This window comes from Pholcus phalangioides, unplaced genomic scaffold, assembly GCF_987345545.1.
Source record: "Pholcus phalangioides strain wild (caught in Gottingen) unplaced genomic scaffold, Ppha-v1.0 ptg000042l_1, whole genome shotgun sequence".
NCBI lineage: Eukaryota > Metazoa > Arthropoda > Arachnida > Araneae > Pholcidae > Pholcus > Pholcus phalangioides.
Genome location: NW_028301628.1, coordinates 8,358,029 through 8,380,378, shown reverse-complemented (window position 1 = coordinate 8,380,378; position 22,350 = coordinate 8,358,029). Strand labels below are relative to the sequence as shown.

The 22,350-nt window shown below is 35.0% G+C and overlaps 1 protein-coding gene across 2 annotated transcripts in view; it reads left to right on the top strand.

Moving 5' to 3' along the window:
- sog (chordin short gastrulation) overlaps positions 1-22,350 on the top strand; it is a 138,856-nt gene that overhangs the window by 81,130 nt on the left and 35,376 nt on the right. For both annotated transcript variants that reach the window (XM_089254566.1, XM_089254565.1), the window contains exons 4-5: positions 8,456-8,527; positions 18,380-18,497. In XM_089254566.1, coding sequence (XP_089110692.1) covers positions 8,456-8,527; positions 18,380-18,497 — 190 coding nt within the window. The remainder of the gene's footprint in view (positions 1-8,455; positions 8,528-18,379; positions 18,498-22,350) is intronic.

The following is a 22,350-nucleotide window of genomic DNA, read 5'->3' as shown; positions in this document are numbered from 1 at the left end:
GCTGACTGACATACATGCGCAGTACGTGACACACATATTCATAAACTTCACAGTGTGAAAATCTAGTGTCTATATATATATATATATCTGCTAACTTTTCTTTTCTCCCTCGTGGAATTCGAGTCCTCTGCGAAATGAGATTTCGCCACACTCGCATCTCCCAAAAGCGGTAGATGACACCACATACCATTACACGGGTGAACGAAAAGCATTAGGGGACTATGGGGCTGTAGTAGTGAGGTTGTGGTGATTGGATATAGAAACACAGGCGGGTGGCCTCAACCCTTACCTTCAACGTGTGTAATCTTCATCGATGCATGTTTTTTTTTAGGCAGAGTGGGAGGTTTATATGTAAAAGGTATGTTATGCGCGCGTGTGTGTGTGTGTGTGTGCGGGCAGAATTTTTTTCTATTTTGTTTGTTTTTTAACCTTAATGAGAGTTTTCCGTTCCATCCCATCAGTCGTCTCTTGTAGCTCTTCCATTATTTCCACACCAGTGAGTGGCAACGGTGCGAAAAAAAACTGCATGTCGAGTTTGTGTTTTTTGTTTTTCACCGAACTTCCGCGTGATGAGTTCTAATCCCACCCTCGGTGCTAATTAAAAAACAGGCAGAGAAAAGAGGTAGAAATGAGAAAAAAAAATACAGTGAAGTAACTAAAAAAAGAAAAATTAAATATCGTTTGGAATGCTTGGATCGCCAGCAATGAGCACACACGACTTTTTTTCTAGCAAAAGATTGGCTTCTGTGGATAGAAGAAGAAGAAGAAGAAAACGACTAGATGGCGTCGGGATAGGGCCTGTTCTTCGCCGTGTGTGTATGTGAAGATGATATAGTAATTTTTCTTTTCTTTTTTTTCATTCTCCCTAAAGAATCATTTGCTTTTAGAGGAACTTGGCCTGTTTTGTGGTACGAAAGGGTTTCGAAGTTAAACGGGATATATATACATATAAAAAAAAGTAATAAAGTCTGTGTGTCGTCGTCGTGAGATGACTCATTGCCACGACGTTGTTCCTGGATCCTTTGCCAGTTACGAAAGTAGATGATGCTCCTGTACTTGCTTTCGTCATTCTTTCACCCTCCTACGAGAATTATTCTCACGAATGTGAGGAAGTACAGTAGGGCCCTGCTTAATCCGATAACGGATAAATAGATTCCCCGCTTAAACGGATAAAATCCTCCGTCACCAAAATTCCTTCCATAAACATAATGTTAAAAGTTCCCCGCTTAATATGATAATTTCAACTTTTCCCCGCTTAATCGAATATTACGCTCCACACGTCAACTGTTACTACACATCAACCGTTATACACATAATGTTTTTATTGATTGAAACATTTGGAATTAATGGAAAATATATTACTGAGTTGAGATTAAAAAAAAAATTGAGAGTAGATACCGGCCTCTAAGTGTTCAAGTTGTCTTTAACACGTATAGTTAATTATTTTTGTTCTCTGTTGAGCCAATAGAGGACGCTAACTTTTGGGAATGAAAAGTAAAAATCATATATATTGTGAGCATTGTAATTACATATAATTTCTATTGTCTGATTTATTCTAGAAGCTTTATTAATATTGCTCTTTTTTCATCAGTTTTCAATATACAAACAATACTTACGTTGTAAAATTGTAATTGAATTGTTTCTGGTATAATAGTATATACCGGATATTGTGTGCTGGAATCGTAGATATCCGATGAAGCGGGGCCAACTGTATAAGGAATATTCGACTCAAAGCGTAAGGACCTCTTATTTCTGTTTTGCTCTGTGCCCCCCCATCTAGTTTGTGTTCAACTCTGTTACTCATAAGTTCAACCACTTAGGTGAAGCAGGGAAAGAGGAATGTGAGCCGTGCCTAAAATACAGAATGCCACCAATTTTGGAGCACTGAAAATGTTTTTGGCCCTAGCCACATACCCTGTTTGTCCACACGAGAAACAGTCCCTGCTCCTGTCATCTCTCATCATCTCCCGCTCCCCTCATTTCCTTCTCCGATAAAAACATCCCGAACTTTGTACTAACCCATAGGTTCCCATATTGTACATAAGTTTGTATCTCCTTTGTCTGTTCCAGCCACAGAGTAATAATACTATAGAGTGCGCGCGAGGGGTTACAATGTGAAGCAAAGATCCGGAGTCACGTGACTCCGGTCGAAAGGCTGGTCAGGGAATCTCGCTGGCAATGCTTTCCTTATGGCTACTCGTATGACGATCTACACGCGCTGTCTTATTTTTGATTAGAATGGCCAACACTTGCGCAGCTTTCGGATGTTCTGAGCGGTTTAGGAAAGGGGGACCAGTATCCTTTCACAAGGGAATACTTTTTTGCTTATTCCTCTTCTTATAAATTAAAAATTGGAATATTAAATTGACGATGCAATGGATTTCTGACGTAATCTCAGTTTTTAACGACTCCATTTTTGATTTAATTCAATTAAAGTTCCAAGTTTTGGTAAAATTCAAATGTCATGAATCATTATTAAATGTTTTAATAGAATTTTTGGCAATAAATGATTGAAATTGTGAGTTTTATGAAGTTTTAACTGAAATATACGTCTCCGCAAGATTTGGCGAGATTTGGCGAGCTAGTGAGTTCATTCGAGTTTTGCTCAACTTGGAAGAAAATACGCTTTTCAGAAGGAGAAATTTATGAAAAATATTCTATTTAAATAGAATGTGAGGAAAACTCCCCCCCCCCTAGACAATTGCAGTTTTGCATAAAAATGCATAACAACCTCTAAAAATAATAGTATTTTTACCCCTCTTCACACCTGACATAAAACTATTACAGAAAAGAAATTTTTTTATTCATTAATTTATGTTTGTTGTATGTGAAATTGCCGCTTCAAACAAGAAAATTAATTATTCAATTGATTTTTTGAGTCAATATCTGTACTAAGACCTGAAGTCATATATTGTGTACCTCAGATGTTATCTTGAAAAAGAATCATTCTAAAAACGATTTAATACCTTAAATTAAGATTAACATATGCATACTTTTGGAGCGAAGAGATTACATATGTCACATATATATATATATATATATATATATATATATATGTGACATGTGTAAATATTATGTTATGTATATGAAATATTATATCCTAAAATATTATATATATATATACACACTTTAAATTATTACATATATACTCTACATGGAATTTTAATTCTTATAATTTAGAGAAATTGATGATGAGATTCTGTAATTTTCTTGAGTAAAATCTATTTTAATCCTGAAATATTATGTAAGTGTTTACAGTTTTGTGTGATGAGGTTATAAAAGGTTTTTCAGGAATGTTAGAAATGAAACTTTTTCTTATTGTTTGAATATTATTTCATGACTGAATATGGTATGAGTGTGAATGTGTTACATTACATAACATAATATGATGCATTATAATTAATTATACATTAATTATGAGTATATAGAGTAATTGTAATGTTCTGGAAAGATATATTTTTGTTTTAATAACCCCTAGTATAAATAAATTTTCGAAATTAAAAGCGACAAAGTGAATGAAGAGAATATTTAAAAATATAAATGAATTAGGCTTTACAACATATACGTTGTTCCGTTTTCCAATATTTGTTTATTTTATAGAATTTATTTTTTCAAATCTGATACTCCCTAAATATTTCACATAAAAATGAGTGAAATTCATTGAAAAAATGAAGGAAAGTGTTCATCAACTTGATCGAATTGAGTCAAATTTCGTTACAGCAACATCCTAGCTTCTGCGAAAACGCGCCAAATGTAATAGCGCAGAACCTGTTCTTTCCCTGACAATACTGCTCATCTTTTCTTCACGTTCGACAAGTTTTATGAATAGCGTGCGCGGTCTATTTATATCTTAAGTCTATGGTTCCAGCACATCCCCTTCCCACACAATCACCTACTTCGCAATACACTAGGTCATTTCATGTTCAACCGATGGCCCATATCTGGCCTTCGTAGTCATCTGATGTGGCCCTCTATTTCAAGCCTAACTTTGTTAAAATTAACGGCACAATACCAGATCACTTGAATGACCCTCGGCACAGTTCCAAACCGTCACCGTCATACCGAGGGATACCTAGGCCACATCGCCGTTTAGCAATATCAGCACATTGTCCTCACGGACTGGCTACCAAAAAGCTAGAGCACCCTTGCACTAGTTATGTGCTAGTTATAAAGGTCTTAAGGCTAATTGCCAGTGTGAGAATCCTTGTTTGTCATCTTCAATACGTCGTGCTGATACGGTTTGCATGCATTTTTAGAGTACAAAAAAGACATGATATTTGGATATAATAAGGGTTTTTTTTTTCTGCTGACATCGTTTTTCGAACAGGAGTGGATAAATGTGAAACATTTCATGCCAGAAACTCATATACCAAATAAATGAATACATAGAAATCTTATATAAAAAAACAATTTCTTTTTGTCCAACATTTCAACGCATCTCCAAACTTGGGGGTGAATCCTAATACTTTGCGTTCGAGACTATTGAACTATTGAACGTCTTTCAAAAAAAAAAATTTCGATAATAACTAGTGAAAGATAGTAAACGTTCAAACCATAAAAAGTAGTATCAAGAGACGTAAATACCCTATACGGAAAGGCAAAAGCAAATATTTTCTCGCCGAATAAAAAAACCCAATGGAAAGAAAAGGGGAAGCGCAAACAACACCTCCGGTGGATTCACCAGAGAGAGAGAAAGAGAGACTCTTTCATGTACAAAAGACATCAAATCCATATATAACAGAAGAAAATGGCGAAAATTCCGACACAAGGAGGGGAAATGAATAAAAAGAATAAATCCATTTTGCTATTCATCGAGTCACGACCGGGGGGGAAATCCAAAAACGTACGAGAAAATAAAGAATGTATATATCCTCCACCCGATGATAGACTGCATTACAAGATCGAGGGAGTTGGCGCCCTTCTCGTGCGTGTACATATAAGAAATAAGTAGAGGACCAAATAATAAAAGAAAAAAATGAAAAAGGCTTTGAGGACTACTTTATGCAAAAAAAAAAGGAAAAAAAAAATCTCAGACTTTGTAGACGATAAGGGCGGCCACCATCCAAGAAGAACTTCTGGGTCGTTTTTTGAACCTCAAGTAATAGTAAAGAAAAAGATCGAGAGAAAATTCCAAAGACGACGGCGACAAGGACAGCCCAACGACGTTCTTCCTTCAGATGTCTTGTGACCGACTGTGGACACGGGGGAGTGAACTGCATTTCAAAAAAAAATAATAAAAGGATAAATTTCGGAAAGAATAGGACTTTCTTTTCTAAAGCGTTTCCTTTATATATTTAGACCTCGACCTTGGCAAGGAAACTTTGCTCACGCCTTAAAAGTTTCAAAACTTTTTTATTTTTTTATTTGAGAAAAATAAGAAGGAAAAAAAAAATTAGAATAAAACTTGAACGCGTACGACACAAAACAAGAACTTGAAACAAACGCCCTTTTTTGCTTTAGCGAGATATATGCCTTCAGCTTTTGTTTATTGTTCAATGGTATGCATGGGTCCTGAATATGTAACATGCTGTGAAACTGCCTGACTTTTTTGTTCTTCTTTTATAGGGTGGATAGATATTTCGAGTATCTTTTATTATTATCATTACCTGTTCGTTTTTGTTTTTAAACGTGAAACAAAATTCTAGAAACGAAATACCAAGACATGAGAAAATTGAGATCAGAGATGTGGAAGATCAATATTTTTTTACTCGTATTCATTACATTTTATCACTTTGATAAAATGTAACAGTTGACCCCACCCAATGCAACGGACAAATTCCTCGGGGGAAAAACACTTCTCCCATAGAGACAATGTTAACCTTCCCCACTTATAATCGATTAAATTCAGAAACTTTCCCCTACTTAATCGGATATTAAGTTCACATGCCAACCGAGCTAATACACAGAAACTACTACCTATATATATAATATTTTTATTGCATAAAACATTTGGAATTAATGGCAAATATGCTGCCGAATTAAAGACTTCAGAGTGGGTCCTGACCTCGAAGTATATAAGTTTTGCCTTCACAGAATATGCATTTAATTATTTTATTTTTGCTCTCTGTTCAGCCCATAGAGGGTGCTAACTTTTGCAAATGAAAAGTAAAAATCTTAGGAGTAATTCAATGTAATTTTCATGAATTTTGATACCCGATTCATTCCAGAAGTTTTATTAATATTGACATAACTATTATGCAAACTATACTAACGGTGTTAAATTGACGTCGAAGTGTGTTCCCTGCATAATTGCATAACCCGCTTAATCGAATGTTGTGCGCTGGAACCGTTGATATCCGTTTAAGCCGGGCCGACTGTGCAGATATGATATTTTGATGATCTCGTATTATTAAAAAAATTCTCAAAAGTTTGATGAGCGTGCAGTTTTGTGAAAACCAGCGTTCTCCATTTTGTTAATGTAGAGACGTAACGAATGAATAAATTCTTGATGTTAAAATGAACTTCCCACTAACATGTATACAGGGTGATAGCAAACAAGGCGTGTGTTATTTTACTGGTGAACCGTTGATCATAGAGGCATGCTTCCAATTATAAAAAGTATCCATATAACGTGTAGCACTCAGATACGTCATTTATGTTGCAAGGGTATGCATAGTTATTAAAATAAAAATGTTGACTTTTTATATGGACACCCTGTGCTCAAGAACTCAGTTACAAAGTTGTTGTCCTGTCTCTCTTGATGCAATCCTGTCTTGAAAGAAAAATATTCCACGCACTTGGGAACGTTGTTCTATTCGCTGAGATACTCGAATTCGAAAAATGGAGTAAAGTTGGGAAAAAACAGCGTTAAATGCGGGTGAACCATTTTATCCACATCTTCTAAAAATTCATAGTGTTATAAAAATGACAGTTTTCTTAATTAATTACTGTAAAAAAACCGAAGTTTAAAACTATAATTTTACGTTTGAAATTATAGTGTGATTTTCTTATTTTTACTGTGGTTTGAATATAAGCTTTACCTATTAACTGTATGTACAAATACAGCATATATAATGAGCAAATAAATTTTATGAATGCATCAACTATATTATATAATGTATATAATGTAGATGTATTTATATTAAATGCTGTACTTCAGATTTTATTTCATTTCCTAAACTACCTTTGTTGGTAATTCACCTGGATTTCAGAACCTCGTTACATTTCAATTTTACAACAAAAAAAATTTTCACTTACAACGATAATTTACGACACAATTAATAATTATCGATGTTCATGTATTTCTTTTATTGCTTTAGGGGGGTGTCACGACTTCTGAGGCTTCGAAATATGACGATTTTTCAAAAAAATGATTGCATCAAGAATCAGTTAACCGATTGACATGAAATTTTTTCCATTTAGTTTTTAACTGAATGATGTTTGAATATGATGATTTTTTTAAAAAAATCGTCAAATAAATGTTTCATCAAAATCAAAATCAAAGGCTTCAAAATATGATGATTTTCAATGATTCTGAAGCTTGAGAGTGAGGACGATGACAAGATGTTGAAAGGTGATTCTTTCTTCTTCTTCTTCTTTCTTTAATTCGATAGGCCATCTCCTCTTCAAAGTGATTATTTTTGTTTTCATCTGATTTTGATTCTGATGAAACATTTATTTGACGATTTTTCAAAAAAATCATCATATTCAAACATCATTCAGTTACAAACTAAATGGAAAAAATTTCATGTCAATCGGTTAACTGATTCTTTCAAAATGAAAGAAAAAGTAATTAATGCCAGTGTAAGAAACACAATTCAAGAAACAAACTTTGAACGCGTTTTTCTCAGATTGAATTTCTGAAGTTTTTGTAACTCATACATAAGATTGAAAAACAAAACAACTAAACTACACCAAAAATTCTGAAATTTCGCAGAAATGTTTAATCGACATATGTTAGTAAAATTAACCTCCGATTTAGCAATTGATCAATGAGAAGTATTTTTTAAAAAATGTTAAATTTTTTCTCACAGATTTTTGAAATTTACCTTTTTTTTGTCGAACTTTAAAAATTCATAAAATTCTAACAGACGTTAGATACCCAAGTTGGAGGTTCATCATTTTACTAACACATGTCGTATAAATATTCGTACAAATTTTCAGAAATTTTGGAGCATTTTTTTTTTTAAATCTTGCGGATAAACTGAATAACTGCAATCTGAGAAAATCGCGTTCAGAGTGTTTTTTCTTGCCATACATCTCCAAAATAATTCATTTCTTTTCTCTTCGATTTTTGAAGAAAAAATGGACGGATTGATACGAAATTTTTTGCATTTGGTTTTGCGTCAAAATGAGATATTTTTCAAAGTTATTTCTGAAAAATCTACTTCAGGGGTTCGTGACAACCCTAAAAAGAATCATGGCAAAATACAGAATTTAGTTCAAATATTAATTTTAATCTGTAAGACGCTGTCAACTGTTTGTTTCTTCTCATCTTCCCCTTTTCTGTTGATAGATTATGCTGATCTGGAAGAAGACATTGCCGCGAGGAAGCTTGAGAGTGAGGACGATGACAAGATGTTGAAAGGTGATTCTTTCTTCTTCTTCTTCTTTCTTTAATTCGATAGGCCATCTCCTCTTCTGAGTGATTATTTTTGTTTTCATCTGATTTTGATTCTGATGAAACATTTATTTGAGAACTTTGAAACAAACAAATTTGTATTTATCTGTGTTACAACATCCCTCCTCCTCCCGCCTCCAAGTAATCAAACATACGATACGTTATTTGTCAGTGCATGTGTCTCATGTATTCTATGAGCTACTGCTTCTTCAGTAGCCTGTTATCAAGGTTATCATCGAATTATTTACGGTTGCGATGACCCGTTAATCTATTAATAAACATGATAGAAATAAATCGCAAAGGATATCATTCGAAGGAAACTTTTTTTCCCCCTGTAAAAGGGGGGGGGATAACAATAAATCATACTACATGATAAATTTGAGATCAATCAACAATATGCTCTAGAATAAAAATTAATATCGGTGAAATCTGAATACTAAGGGTTCACCAGAGTACAAGGAGGATGTTTAATGCGTCGGATTACGTACCACAGGCGATGCCGCTTATTAGAATCTCGGATAATATTGTCATCTGGGTGTTGTTATCACTTTCGCAAAGTACAGAACGGACCAATATCATAATGGGTAATAATCACACGGGAAAAATTGTTTATAGTTATCAGGACACCGGTTTATGTTATATTTTTCGCATATTTTGAACCTAGGGTTGAATCAGACTCATTTTTTTCCTATGAGTTATTGTTATCAATCTGCTAGACAATGTAGAAGGTCAGAAGACTCCATGATAAATTTGAGATCAATCAACAATACGCTCTAGAATAAAAATTAATATCGGTGAAATCTGAATACTAAGATATTGGCAAAAATTCCCATACTCAACTTCATGATTCACCGTAATAGCCACTATGATCCATATACATGTAGCATGAAAATTATAATTTTACAGGTGAAATAGTTTTTGTGGCCGTTTACGTTTTATACAAATATATAGTTGCAACAAAGAGTAAATAATTTTTATAGTAAATGATAGCATATTTAATATACATTTCTATAATTATTAAAAGTTTTTGATTTATTTATTTTATTTTATTTTTTGGGTAAACATCGTTGTCCTATGTTAATGAAATGGATAATTCGAACTTTTTGTTATCCCCCTTGAGTTTCGAATTTACCAAGTTCGACTGTAGTTAACAATCGGTTATTATTATCAGAAATCCCGAGCTGCAATATGATCATATTTAGCAGCGTGTACTGTATTTGTAATGGAATCTAGGTTGATACAAATGAATTGGACGATTTATGTTTGGGGCAACATGGAACAATCTACGCAATCTATCATTGATCTTGAATCAACACATCTGTCTTGGTCAAATCACTTCCCAGAAAAGACCAAAAACTTCGAAAAAAATAAATTTCTATCAATTGAGTGCTTGCCAGTTACTGCCTCGAAATCAAGGAAATGAATATAGATGTAACAGAATTCAATGGTTTGCCACTTAGTGATCCTTAAATAGTATCCCTCAAATATTATATATAATTCTTCTACTATAATTGTTTTATCCTCAGTAGCTTGAATTAGCGAATTACTGAATCCTCAGTAGTGAATTCTACTCATTTACTACGATCTTATAAATATTTCTAAAACTGTTTATAGAGTTATTGAGTCGTCTTTTTTACGCGAGTGGGATAAATTGAAGATCTTGACCTCATAATATTTTACATGGATCTTTTTTTTAAACATTTCTACAACTCTTTAAAAAAGATCCATGTAAAATATCATGAGCTCAAGGTCATCAATTTATCCTACTCGTGTTAACAAGCCGACTCGATTTAATGTTCAGTCTTATCGCACAAAGGACGTCGAAATAACTTGTTATTTTCAACAAATTGACAAAATATTATTCTACGCAAATGGAATCGTACTCGTCGCTTTCTTCCTAATTAGTACATACACGGTGCTTTGAAACTCCCGCTAATGGACATCAAGAATTCTGTTTTTGAGCATTTTGCTGAATCATGCTACAATTTTGTAAATTTCCCCTTTACTTCCGAGTCCCATCATTCCTACGAAAACGTAGATACATAAACTAATTTACGTAAATTACAAAAACACAGCGTTCCTTCTTCTTTTTTTTTTTTTCGTGCAAGGTTACTAGATTGGGTTAATTTTTAGACCTCGACCCCGCCCTAAATTTTAAATAATTTAATCGCTTCTGAGAATACAAAATTAGTTCGAGAGCCCTTTGAAGACTTGATGTGCACTCTTGCTTTTGTGATGATAATTACCATTATTATTTCCTTAAATGAAGAAATGAAGCTTCACTCCCTCTTAGAGAGAAATATGGAAAATGAAGTAAATTAATTATTATTATTTTTTTGGTTAAGAAACTCGCTTGCATTTTTTTTATACATGTGTTTTTTCCTTATCTATTTCAGACCCTGGTGCTACAAATGTGACGTGCGGTTACTTTTTCTAACTGCAGGAATTTTTTTCTTTGGACCTCAGGGAGTTAAGCTCTCACTTGAAGGATTGTAGACCTCCTACATTGTCTAGCAGATTGATAACAATAACTCATAGGAAAAAAATGAGTCTGATTCAACCTTAGGTTCAAAATATGCGAAAAATATAACATAAACCGGTGTCCTGAAACTATAAACAGTTTTCCCATGTAATTCTTACCCATTACGATATTGGTTTGTTCTGTATTTTACGAAAGTGATAACAACACCCAGATGACAACATTATCCAAGATTCTAATAAGCGACATCGCCTGTGATACATAATCCGACGCATTAAGCATCCACTTTGTATTCTGGTGAACCCTTAGTATTCAGATTTCACCGATATTATGTTTTGAGTTTGAATCAGAGACCAGCACTTAAAATTGTACTTTCAGGGGATTTTTACGATGGCTTCCAGGAGAAAGTACCTCCGGGAAAAAAGTGTAATTTATTACAAAAAATTTTGCAATAAAATTCTGGAAAAAATTGTATGTGAATATGAACGTACCCTGCGTAATCTTGGCTGAAAAAAATTGAAGGAAGCGAATTATTTCTTCATTAAAAAAAAATTATAAATAAATTGAAAATTTCAAAAAATAAATATTTGCTGACATTTATGTTTTTAATGCATTTTTGTGAGTATCGAAAATGCACGAACATTTGGAAAATTCCAAAAAAAAAAATGAATGCTTGGGTCTGAAAGGGTTATGGGAAAACCAAAATTTCCAACTTCATTTGATGATTAGTATTTTTCCCCGTTAGTTGGCTTTTGTGCATGATTGCTAAGTGTGCGGCGCAGCCATCGCAAGCGTCCAACTCGTCCCCTTTATTGTTGTTGAGGCACGAACAAACTCCTTCGGAAATACCCATCCACTATGACAACCACCGAAGAAAACAAGAAAATTATTACTTTTTTTTACAATGATAAATATTTGATTTCTTCCTCACTAAATTAAAAAAAAAATCTGGGAAAACTTATATACAGTAATAATTAGGGCTAGGACTCTAATTATGACCTAAAAACCGACAGAGTATGCTCCATAAAAAATCCATTTATGTCCTAAAAAAACATAAAAATATTCCTTAAAAAAACCTAAAAATATGCCTTTATAAATAGGCTCACCATATTTCCTCCAGGAAATTACGGGAAATCGTCAATCATTGTCCGAAATGATGCTAAAGACACACAAATTAAATTGCCATTTGTTTCTAATATCACCGAAAAATCTCCAATCATTGCCAAAGACGATGCCAGAGATTAAAGATTGTCAATTATTGCTAAATATCCTCGAAAAATTGAGCAATTTTTGGAAATAAAGCTAGTGAAAAGTGAGCTTGCGAAAAAAATCCCTGTTTATTGTTTTGCTCAAAATATATAAAATAATGCTCTAAAAATAAAAATATGATGCTTAAAATTTCTAAAAATCATGAAAAAATTCCTTAAAATTACTGAAAATCATGAAAAAATGCCTTAAAATTACTGAAAATCATGAAAAATGCCTTAAAATTACTGAAAATCATGAAAAAATATCTTAAAATTACCGAAAACCATGAAAAAAAATGCTCCATCGAGTAAAAATAGCGAAACATGCAAAATCATAAAAAATAAAAATCCGAGCCCTAGTAACAATACATAATTTACCGCAAACAAAAATACATCATATTTAAAAAATACCTGTAAAACTAGATTGATTAAAACACAGAAACGTTTTCCCCCAAGTGTCTTAGATGTTTATAAAAATATCACTTTCATTATGAAAGATAATTTTTACAAGAAGAATTTGTTTGCTTACTCATAAATAATATTAGAAAAAAAGAAGGAGGGGGGGGGGAGAGATTGCGTAATACACTTGTACACGGAAGCAAAGAAAACGTAAACAAAACGTATCAAGATGAATTCACGAAACAGTTTTGTAATTTCACTCGATGTTCCGATTTCCCGCGAAGAAGAAGAAAGGATGCGGACCTATTTTGTTTATCGATCATCTCAACGTTCTGGAAAAAGATGAATGAAGTAAATAAGTTAATTAATCGGATAATGACACACTAGCACCAGAAGTGTCATCATCGACATTATTCTAGAAATGCATGAAAGAAACCCGTTATGAAAAACGAGACGAGATAAAAAGACAAGGAATGCGACACAAATTCCATTTAATTAGTTAGATTTTAATCATGAATCCTGTAAAAAATAACAAGAAACGAATCTTATTTGGGTGGAAATGAAAAAAGTTTTATTCAATTTGTGTTAAATGGTCGCTGTGAGTTGATTTAAAGTAGGGGTGCATAACCTTTTCAGTACGCGGGAAAGAAACTCGTATATATGGGGTGACCATATGACCCGTATTTTATGTGACATTACCGAAATTTTTGATATCCCAACTTTTTTATAATATGTCCCGTTTTTTCCTGACATTTCTTGACATAAATTATATTCTGATTATTATGACCCATCATAAAAACTACAGCCATGTAAATCATTTCACATATTTTTGTCAAACATGCACTTTTTTTAAGGAGAATTGCGTGAATTACTTGCCTTTGACAATTGTTTGGGCTGAAATTGGCAACTTTACTTGCTTTTGACAATTTTTGACCATAACTGGTAAATTTACTTGCATTGAAAATTTTTGGGCGGCAATCGAAAACTCTACTAGCATTTATTGGCAGTTTTACTGGCCTTTGATAATTTCTTTGACTGTAAATGACAACTTTACATCCCTTAGACAATTTTTTTTCTATAATTGGCAATTTTACCGGTCCTTGACAATTTCTTGGCTTACTTGACAGTTTTACTTGCCTTTGACAATTTTTTTTTGGTTGTAATTGGCGATAGCCCGTATGAATCCTAATTTTTTGCGTTTCTATGAAGGAAAAACGGTCAGCCTATGTAATTATCGTGTTGCGTGTTTTGATACTTCTCACCGGAACAACTTTCGCGGGCCGGATGGATACCCTTGGTGGACCGCATTTGGTCTGCGGGCCCGAGGTAGTGCACCCCTGATTTGAAACGTTGACTTAAAACTATATTGGTTCGGAAACCCCTGATCTGATCGGAATAAGGCAGTGTATATGATGATATTTATGTATCAAACCATCTCAGGTAGTTGTTTAATAAAAGAAAAAATTCCCAAATATTCAATCGGAATTAAATTTTGTTTATTAATTAGTCTTATGCGTATCGAACTTCTGTAATTAGTTATCCATTGAAACGCGTATAAATAGTGAAAAATCATGAACAAATAGGGAAACACGTGTACATCTTTTAACATGCAGCAAGTTTAATGTTCAATTTATTAGTAAAAGTAATTTATATAATAATAATTACTCAGCATTCATCACCAGGTGCAAAATTATTGTAAATATGTAGTGGGCTCAAAAATATCGTGGTTGGTAGCTCAAATCAAATATTTTTATAGTTATTATGCAGATGGGTGGCAAATATTAGTGAATCGCATGGGTCGGATACAAGTTTTATACTTGAAAATGTATGGTATTCATTCAAATGAAATATTAATTTATATCCAGGGCAAATAGTAAAACAAAATATGTGTGTTTCATTGCTTGAAAAACGTGTATTTTGTGGAAAGAATTCTGGTGGTAAAAGTGTTCATAAAAAATATTCTAGAACTCATTTCATTGTTGGAAAAACTTGATGGAGAAAATTATTTTTCAGAAATTAATGTTGGGGAAATTCACTGTTACAAATCATTATTGGAAAAACTAATCCTTAAAAAATCATTAATAATTCATTGGTGAAAATCAATATAAAAAACTTTCCATTTAAATTTTTTTTTGAAAAATCCGTTATTAGAGAGCATTGTTAAAAACCTATTGTTATAGAGCATTGTTAAAAACTCATTTTCAGAGAGCATTGTTGAAAACTCATTTTCAGAGAGCATTGTTGAAAACTCATTTTCAGAGAGCATTGTTGAAAACTCATTTTCAGAGAGCATTGTTGAAAACTCATTTTCAGAGAGCATTGTTGAAAACTCATTTTCAGAGAGCATTGTTGAAAACTCATTTTCAGAGAGCATTGTTGAAAACTCATTTTCAGAGAGCATTGTTGAAAACTCATTTTCAGAGAGCATTGTTGAAAACTCGTTATAGAGCATTGTTACAACTCGTTATAGAGCATTGTTACAACTCGTTATAGAGCATTGTTACAACTCGTTATAGAGCATTGTTAAAACTCGTTATAGAGCATTGTTAAAACTCGTTATAGAGCATTGTTAAAACTCGTTGTTAGAGAGCATTGTTAAAAACTAATTTTTCTTCAAATTTTCAATATTTTTTTAACTTTCATTTTTGGGAAAGAAGTAATTAAATTTTTTCAGCCAAGGGGGGGGTGATGCAGGGTACATTCATCTTCACATACAATTTTTTTCCAGAATTTTACTGCTAAATTTAATGTAATAAATCACTCTTTTCTCGGAGGCACTTTCTCCTGGAAGCCATCTAGAAAATTACCAGAAAGTTCAACGAGCCCTCAAAGTTCATATTCGCCATATTCTAACCCAAAACTTACAGGACCTTCCAAGTCAGGGGTTAAAAAGAAAATTTCCCTACAGCGAGAAAAAGCAACCACTACATTCGTGTGTGCATGAAGAGTCTGAAGGGGTCATATGCTTCACCCAATTGGCTTAAAGAGATGTGTGGAATCGAACACAGAGAACCCAACATCTTAGCCAGAAATTAAGTTATCGCAAACTTATGAAATTAGGAATGGCAGTTGAAACTTTATATCAACAGACTATCACTCAAACCTGAATTTATTTAATTTAGAACAAATACACGGAAAATTCATTTCTTTCCCTTTCGGGCTCCCTCTCCCCGTGAAATCATACTTTCACTCTGAAAGACTTTTTCATTAATGAGCAATAATAGTCAATAGCTAATCAGATCTAACTCGTACAAAATGAGATGCACATATTTCATTTCGCCGCAGTTTTATTTATTTATGTTTCGTTCTCGAACATTAACGAAACGCATTCAATCAGCGTCAATTAATACAAAAATAGGCAAATACAAAAATTATTTTTCGTACTGACGATTACAATCCTGCGTAGTTTCTTCCTTTCCTCCTCCTTCCCAATTTCATACATTATTTGCTGTAGGACACGCACGGACCTCATCCGCATACCTGATTGAGTCCTTCATTCGACCTTGGCGTAATTTCGTGCGCATCATCATAATTGGGGCCCCACACACTTCTACATAACATGCACTTCTCTCTCTCTCTATCTCTCGCCCAAACCAAAAACGAATTCCAGAACCTTTGGTGTGATGAGAGGTGAATCCTTGGAAATGTTATACCCCGAGAAAAAAAATTAATGCCTTTCCCGTGGTAATATATACAACATACTACATAGATTCCAACCAATGACTATCATCTTGACGCTTCTTTTGAATATTGCGGCCATATCAATTTTTTTTTCCCGTATTTGATACCTGTTGGAAATTCCAAAGCGAAAGAAAGAGAGAGGTGCCACGCATTCCTTTTGTTTGTTGAGCATGCATACCTATGCCTAAGCTGTTGCATTGTGTTTATGACGGTTTGTTGTTTAGATGTAATAATTGCAATATTCATATGTATTTGTGTTAGGATATATCCTGCTGCTGGACTAGCTGTCTCGGTGGGCGTGGTCGAATGGGGTCGTGGGTCGGTTTCTTGGCGCCTTGTTTTCTTTTCTCTTTAATATTTCCGACATTTTTTTTTTCTTCTTCTTCTTCTCCCTTTCCTCCAGCATCACTTGATGCTTTAATGATGTCCACCTTGTGTTTTGTATGTGTGATGTGATGCGAGAGTGTGCGGTCTAATATTTATTTTTGTTGCCTCGCGTATTTCATTATATTTGATGATTTAATTGTTGTTGTTGCTGCTGCGGCAAGACGAGATCGATCTACAATATCTCGCCTGATTTTATATGAACTTGGGCGAGATTTGGAAATCGGCTTGATTTATACTATAAGGTGGATACTATCGACGGCCACGTGATCCCTCATGAAAAGTGCTTTCCGCTGTTGGATCCGACAAATATTTCGGAAGTTATAACGTTCTGAAATTTTGTGAATTGTTAGTTTTGTAACGATCAGTTGAACGCCAAACACCCAACGAAAGTAAATTTGGCCCCCAGCAACGGGTTGTCGATTCTTAAAAATAAAATGAAATATTTAACCCGTTAGAGAGAGAAAAGCTTAGTTCGGTATTCTTTTATCACGATTGGCGCATCTTCCTCTTTCCGTAGAGTGATGTTACAACCTTTTTATTACGTGTTACCCTCGCCCACTATATTGGAAAGTTTATCACCAGATTTGTAAAGTGTTAGCCCGAATGACATCGATTTGAAAAATTGTTTTCCCAAAATCAACACGTTTTTGGTAAAATGTGGAAATTTTCTCTCCTTCACGTTTGTGTCAAATCATCTGAGGGAAAGTGCAAAGAGGAAAAAACACTAGTTTGCACAGCTTTAGCTTTCTTTATTTTTCTCAGGATCAATAGGCTCGTTGTTAGCAGCTTCAAAACGCGTAGTTATACGTTTGGTGTACGTTCTGTAAATTTGGCAGGGTTCAAAAGTGCGTTCTATCAATTTTCAAAACGTTGTAACGCCATAATTATTGGTCAGATCAAAAAATTGAAAACACTTTTCCAAGGTATGATCCCATTGATCACACGCGTGATTTCTTGTAAAAACTTGGAATCACGTGTGTAGTTATTGGGTAGCCGATAGTACCCACCCTGTGACTTCTCTCAATATTCCGCCCTGTAGGCTTGTCCGGCTTGTCCAGTAATCCGGCGTTTTTCAGATTGGCTTCCTTCGTAACTGGAAAAAGATCACCACGATACTGCAGCTAAGGTCAAAGGGACTTGAAAAGTCAATTAATAGATTCTGTTTAAATTCTGTGCCCCCCGCCCCAAAATAATGGGACTCTGGGAAAATGCGCCATTTGTCCATGTGGAAATCGGGCCTTATGCATGTATACTCACAGAAATTTGCATTATTAAATGGGGTTTTTTCATCTGCAATTTCGGTGATCCAGCGTAAACCTGGTCTGATATGTACTGGATTAGTGAGAGCCTACTATTTACTTTTAACCCTTCAAGTGGCATTGACGAGATATCTCACCTCCTTGAAGGTCTCTTATTTTAGCATTGTCAAGCCCATATGATTTTGTAATGTTGATATATCAATGGGACCCTTTTTAATTTACCCCTTACTTTGCACCTGTTCAAAATCGGAGGAAAGACCTACTTAATTAAAAAATATATGGCATTCTATAGGGGGTTTAGTGATTTCTGCTATGTCGCTTAAACGGTCAAGATCATAACATTTTAACATTTTAATATGTATTGCAGAGTTTTCTGTATTGCTGACCGGACGAATACTGGTTCCACCTGTCAGGACAAAAGGTGCGGCGCACGGCTTTCTGTCCTACACCAAGAGGGATCTTCACTATAGCATTCATTACAACGGGTGAGAGATCAGTACTGTCATTTACGTAACATTTAGTAGATAGTAAAATAAGATGTAGTAAGTGCTATTAAGTAATATTGTCATTTAGGTTGCATTATTTTAGTAGATAGTAAACTAACACGTGTAAGATTCGTTTCGGTTCTAGATAAGTAGATATGGTACTTTATATGTGTGTGTGTGTGTGTCTTTCCTCTCTTCTACCTGATTCTGTGAGAGCAATCAGCGAGTGTTTTCGGACATATATGGTGTCATGTTCACCCTCGGGTCTTGGCCGACCGCCTTGTTCTTCTATCTGGGACATCATCAACAGCAGCAGCATCATCGAGTGGGCGCAAAAAAAAAAAGAAGAATGAAATGAAATTATAAAGGTGGAAGTGGCGAGTCTCTGAGAGACACATAATGAAAACAAACACACCCACAAGTTTCCTTATTAAAAACCGTTCGCATGCTACACTGAACGTCTGTCTGGTTATTTTACGAGGGCTTTAAAATTCGGAAGATTATTATTATTATTGTTTTTTTTTTTTTTTGCTTTCTTTCTTTCTTTCTTCTGAGTTCTGAAGTTGTACAAGAGTGAGATTGGGTCAAGCGATTATAGCCATTGAAGAAGAAGAAAAGGAAATGGATAGAAGCAAATAACAATAAAAAAGAAGAAGTCATCAACTTCAAAAGATCGCCCACCCAAAAGCCAAAGGAAGAACAAGACATGGGCACCCGTAGCCATAACTCTCAGAGAGAGAGAGAGAAAAAAAAAATAACCGTGTAGGATTTCTTAACTCTTTCCTCTGGTTATGGGATCTTGTAAACTTATTTCGAAAGTGACTACCGTGTGTTGGTGAAACTGGTTCATAGTCATTCGCTGGATAATTTCGTATCCGTGGCAGTATCCATAGATTTCCCCTTCAGGGTCTCTTGAATTATTTTTTTTTTCGTTATTCTATGCGATACAAATGGAAAGACCTTGGTTATACATTTTTCCCCCCCTTGTTCATCATGACTCATAACGTCAGGCAAATATCAAAAAATAATCTGATATTCCAAGCTGTGGTTTTTAACCCTGCTGGTGCACCAGTTTCTTAGAACTTTACGGTCCAGAAATTATCGACAGAAAAAAAAAATCATTCGTTTCTCAAAGATCTATTTTTAAAAAAAATATTTCTATTGGAGGAGGTTTTTGTGATAATACAGTCCACCCCGCTTCAATGTATATCAACGGTTAAAGCAAATAATTATCCAATTAATCGGGATACCCGATTATGCAGGGAACAATTCAATTGCATCCCTGGAACTTTTCGCCCACAGTGGTTTCGCCCCGGACTGAGCCAAGTGAGTGGGTGAGTGACCGTATGAATGACCGAGTGAGTATGCGATTGAGTGAGTGTATGCATGAAAGACTAACTCGCTCACCAACTCCCTCACCCACTCACTTGATCACTCATACGATCACTCGTTCACTCAGCACTCATACGATCACTCGTTCACTCAGCACTCATACGATCACTCGTTCACTCAGCACTCATACGATCACTCGTTCACTCAGCACTCATACGATCACTCGTTCACTCAGCACTCATACGATCACTCGTTCACTCAGCACTCATACTATCAATCACTCACTCACTCACTCACTCATTCCCTTGGTTATTCATATGGCCACTGACCCACTCACTTGGTCACTCAGCCACTCACTTGTCACTTATACGATCATTTACTTACTCATACGGCCACTTCACTTGGCCCTGTCCGGGGCGAAATGTACCAGGGACAAAGCATTCAAGGGGTGAAATGTCGGGTGCCAAGTTTCCAATGTGACATTTTTAATGTCTCATATAATTTGCAATGTCTGGAACATCAAATTATTCCTTTACCGACATCTGTGTAACCATCTTTCTAAAGCAGAAAATTTTTTTACGGTTTTCAAAATCTTTGGCGATTTTCTCTGCTTTTTTTTTTTTGTTTAATCATGACGTCGTTGATCAACGCATTTTTCACTCTTCCAGAATGAAACTATAGCAATACAAGTTGGTCAAAATAGATTTCTGTTTTGTTTTATGATCAAGCTTCCGCTCCTTCACCAATCTTTTTTTCAATTTTATCCGAATTTTTCTTAAACGCATGACGTCCGAGAGCTCAAGGTATTCCTTACCTTCCCTACCCTTTGGCAATTTCAGTTTTTTTATTATTGCATCCAACACTCAATCTTTTGCACAAATAGGAATCCTTTTTTTTTTGCTATCATTTTTCTAATTTCAAGGCATGAAGAAATGCTTTTTGATCAGATTTTTTGAGATTTGCGCTTCCATTGAGAAAAAGTTAGCTTCCTCTATTGGCGTAACATAGAACAAAAATAACCAAATGTACTGAAGATAGCTCGAAAACTTCAAGGCCCAGAGTCTAGGTTTGTTACCAGTATTAACTGGCAATGTTGTTATAATCTTTAAATGTTTGATCTCGTGAAAATAACATAGTGGTTAATGTATATTTATTGTGAAAAAAATATTGAAGGTTTTTTTTTTCCATTACTAATAATATCTTTTACACTACACTCACGCACCCAACTATATCACATACAAACAATCTTCTTCATCCACCTTGTACGGAGCAGCATCGAACAGGGAAATTTATGGGGGGGGGGGTCAATTGACTCGGTACGCCCTGAGAAAATGCATCTACTTCAGTCAGTCTGTAGGAGAACTTTAATATTGTCTTAATAAATAGAATTTTGGTTCCAGGGGATTTTATCCATTTAAGCGGGGTCGACCTATTTGCTTAAAAATAAAATTGCTTTAAGGAAGGGGGGTAGGTGCAATCATTGTATGAACAGAATCAATATCAAATCCGTGACTGCACATAACTCTTCATGTTTACAATGAACTTCTTATTCGTGTGCACGTACCAGAGCGTCATAGTATTTGAAAGAGCCGATTTTTCGAAACACGGTGTCAACCCATTTCGAACACACAGATCGCTATGATAAAAAATAAATAAATCACTTTGAAGAATCTTCCCGATGACGTAAAAAGTTTGACGTCATCGTGAGTCCGAAACCCAGAAATAAGAAAAAGGGTTTGTCATTACAAACACGCTTTGTGACAGTCATTACAACATTCAAAATCTTAAATTACACTGATGTTAGCGAATCATCTAGTACTACGTAATTTGTTACCCGGTCGCATGTATACACTGAGTGGCCACTTTATCATGACCATATCGTAAATATTTCGTTTGACCGCCGTTTGCCTTTAACACGGCGTTAATTATTCTTGGCATGGACTCCGCTTGATGTTGATATGTCACTTGTGAAATCTGAGACCATGCTTGACGAAAAGATCTTTCCAATTGTGTGAGCTACTTTCAACATTAGCTTGTTGAAAGTAGACATCGCTACTGGGACATACCATCAGCATACCAGGGTGTACTTGGTCAGCAACGATATTTAGGTATGATGTCTTATTCCGACATTCATTAACAAATTGAAGGGCCTGAATCATGCCAGGAAAACATTCCCCAAACCCTCACATTGCCCCTCACCAGCTGCCCTTGTCGTCTATGCTTACGTGCTGTTTCCGCAAAATTCTCACTCACCTACCAGCGTGGTGTAACTGGAAACTTGATTCATCAAACCATATAACTTTTTTCCAATTATTCACCGTCCAATCCTTGCGCTCCTCAGCGAATTCAAGATGTTTTTTCTTGTTAGCTGCAGACACAGTAACGGTGTTCGAACTGGCCGTCGTCTTCCATATCCCGTATGATGCACTGTACGGCCAGTAGTGCGTTCATAAATCCTTTGAGACGATCCTTAATTAGGAGCTGCTGAAATTTGTGGCACGGTAACCTTTCTGTTGTCTTT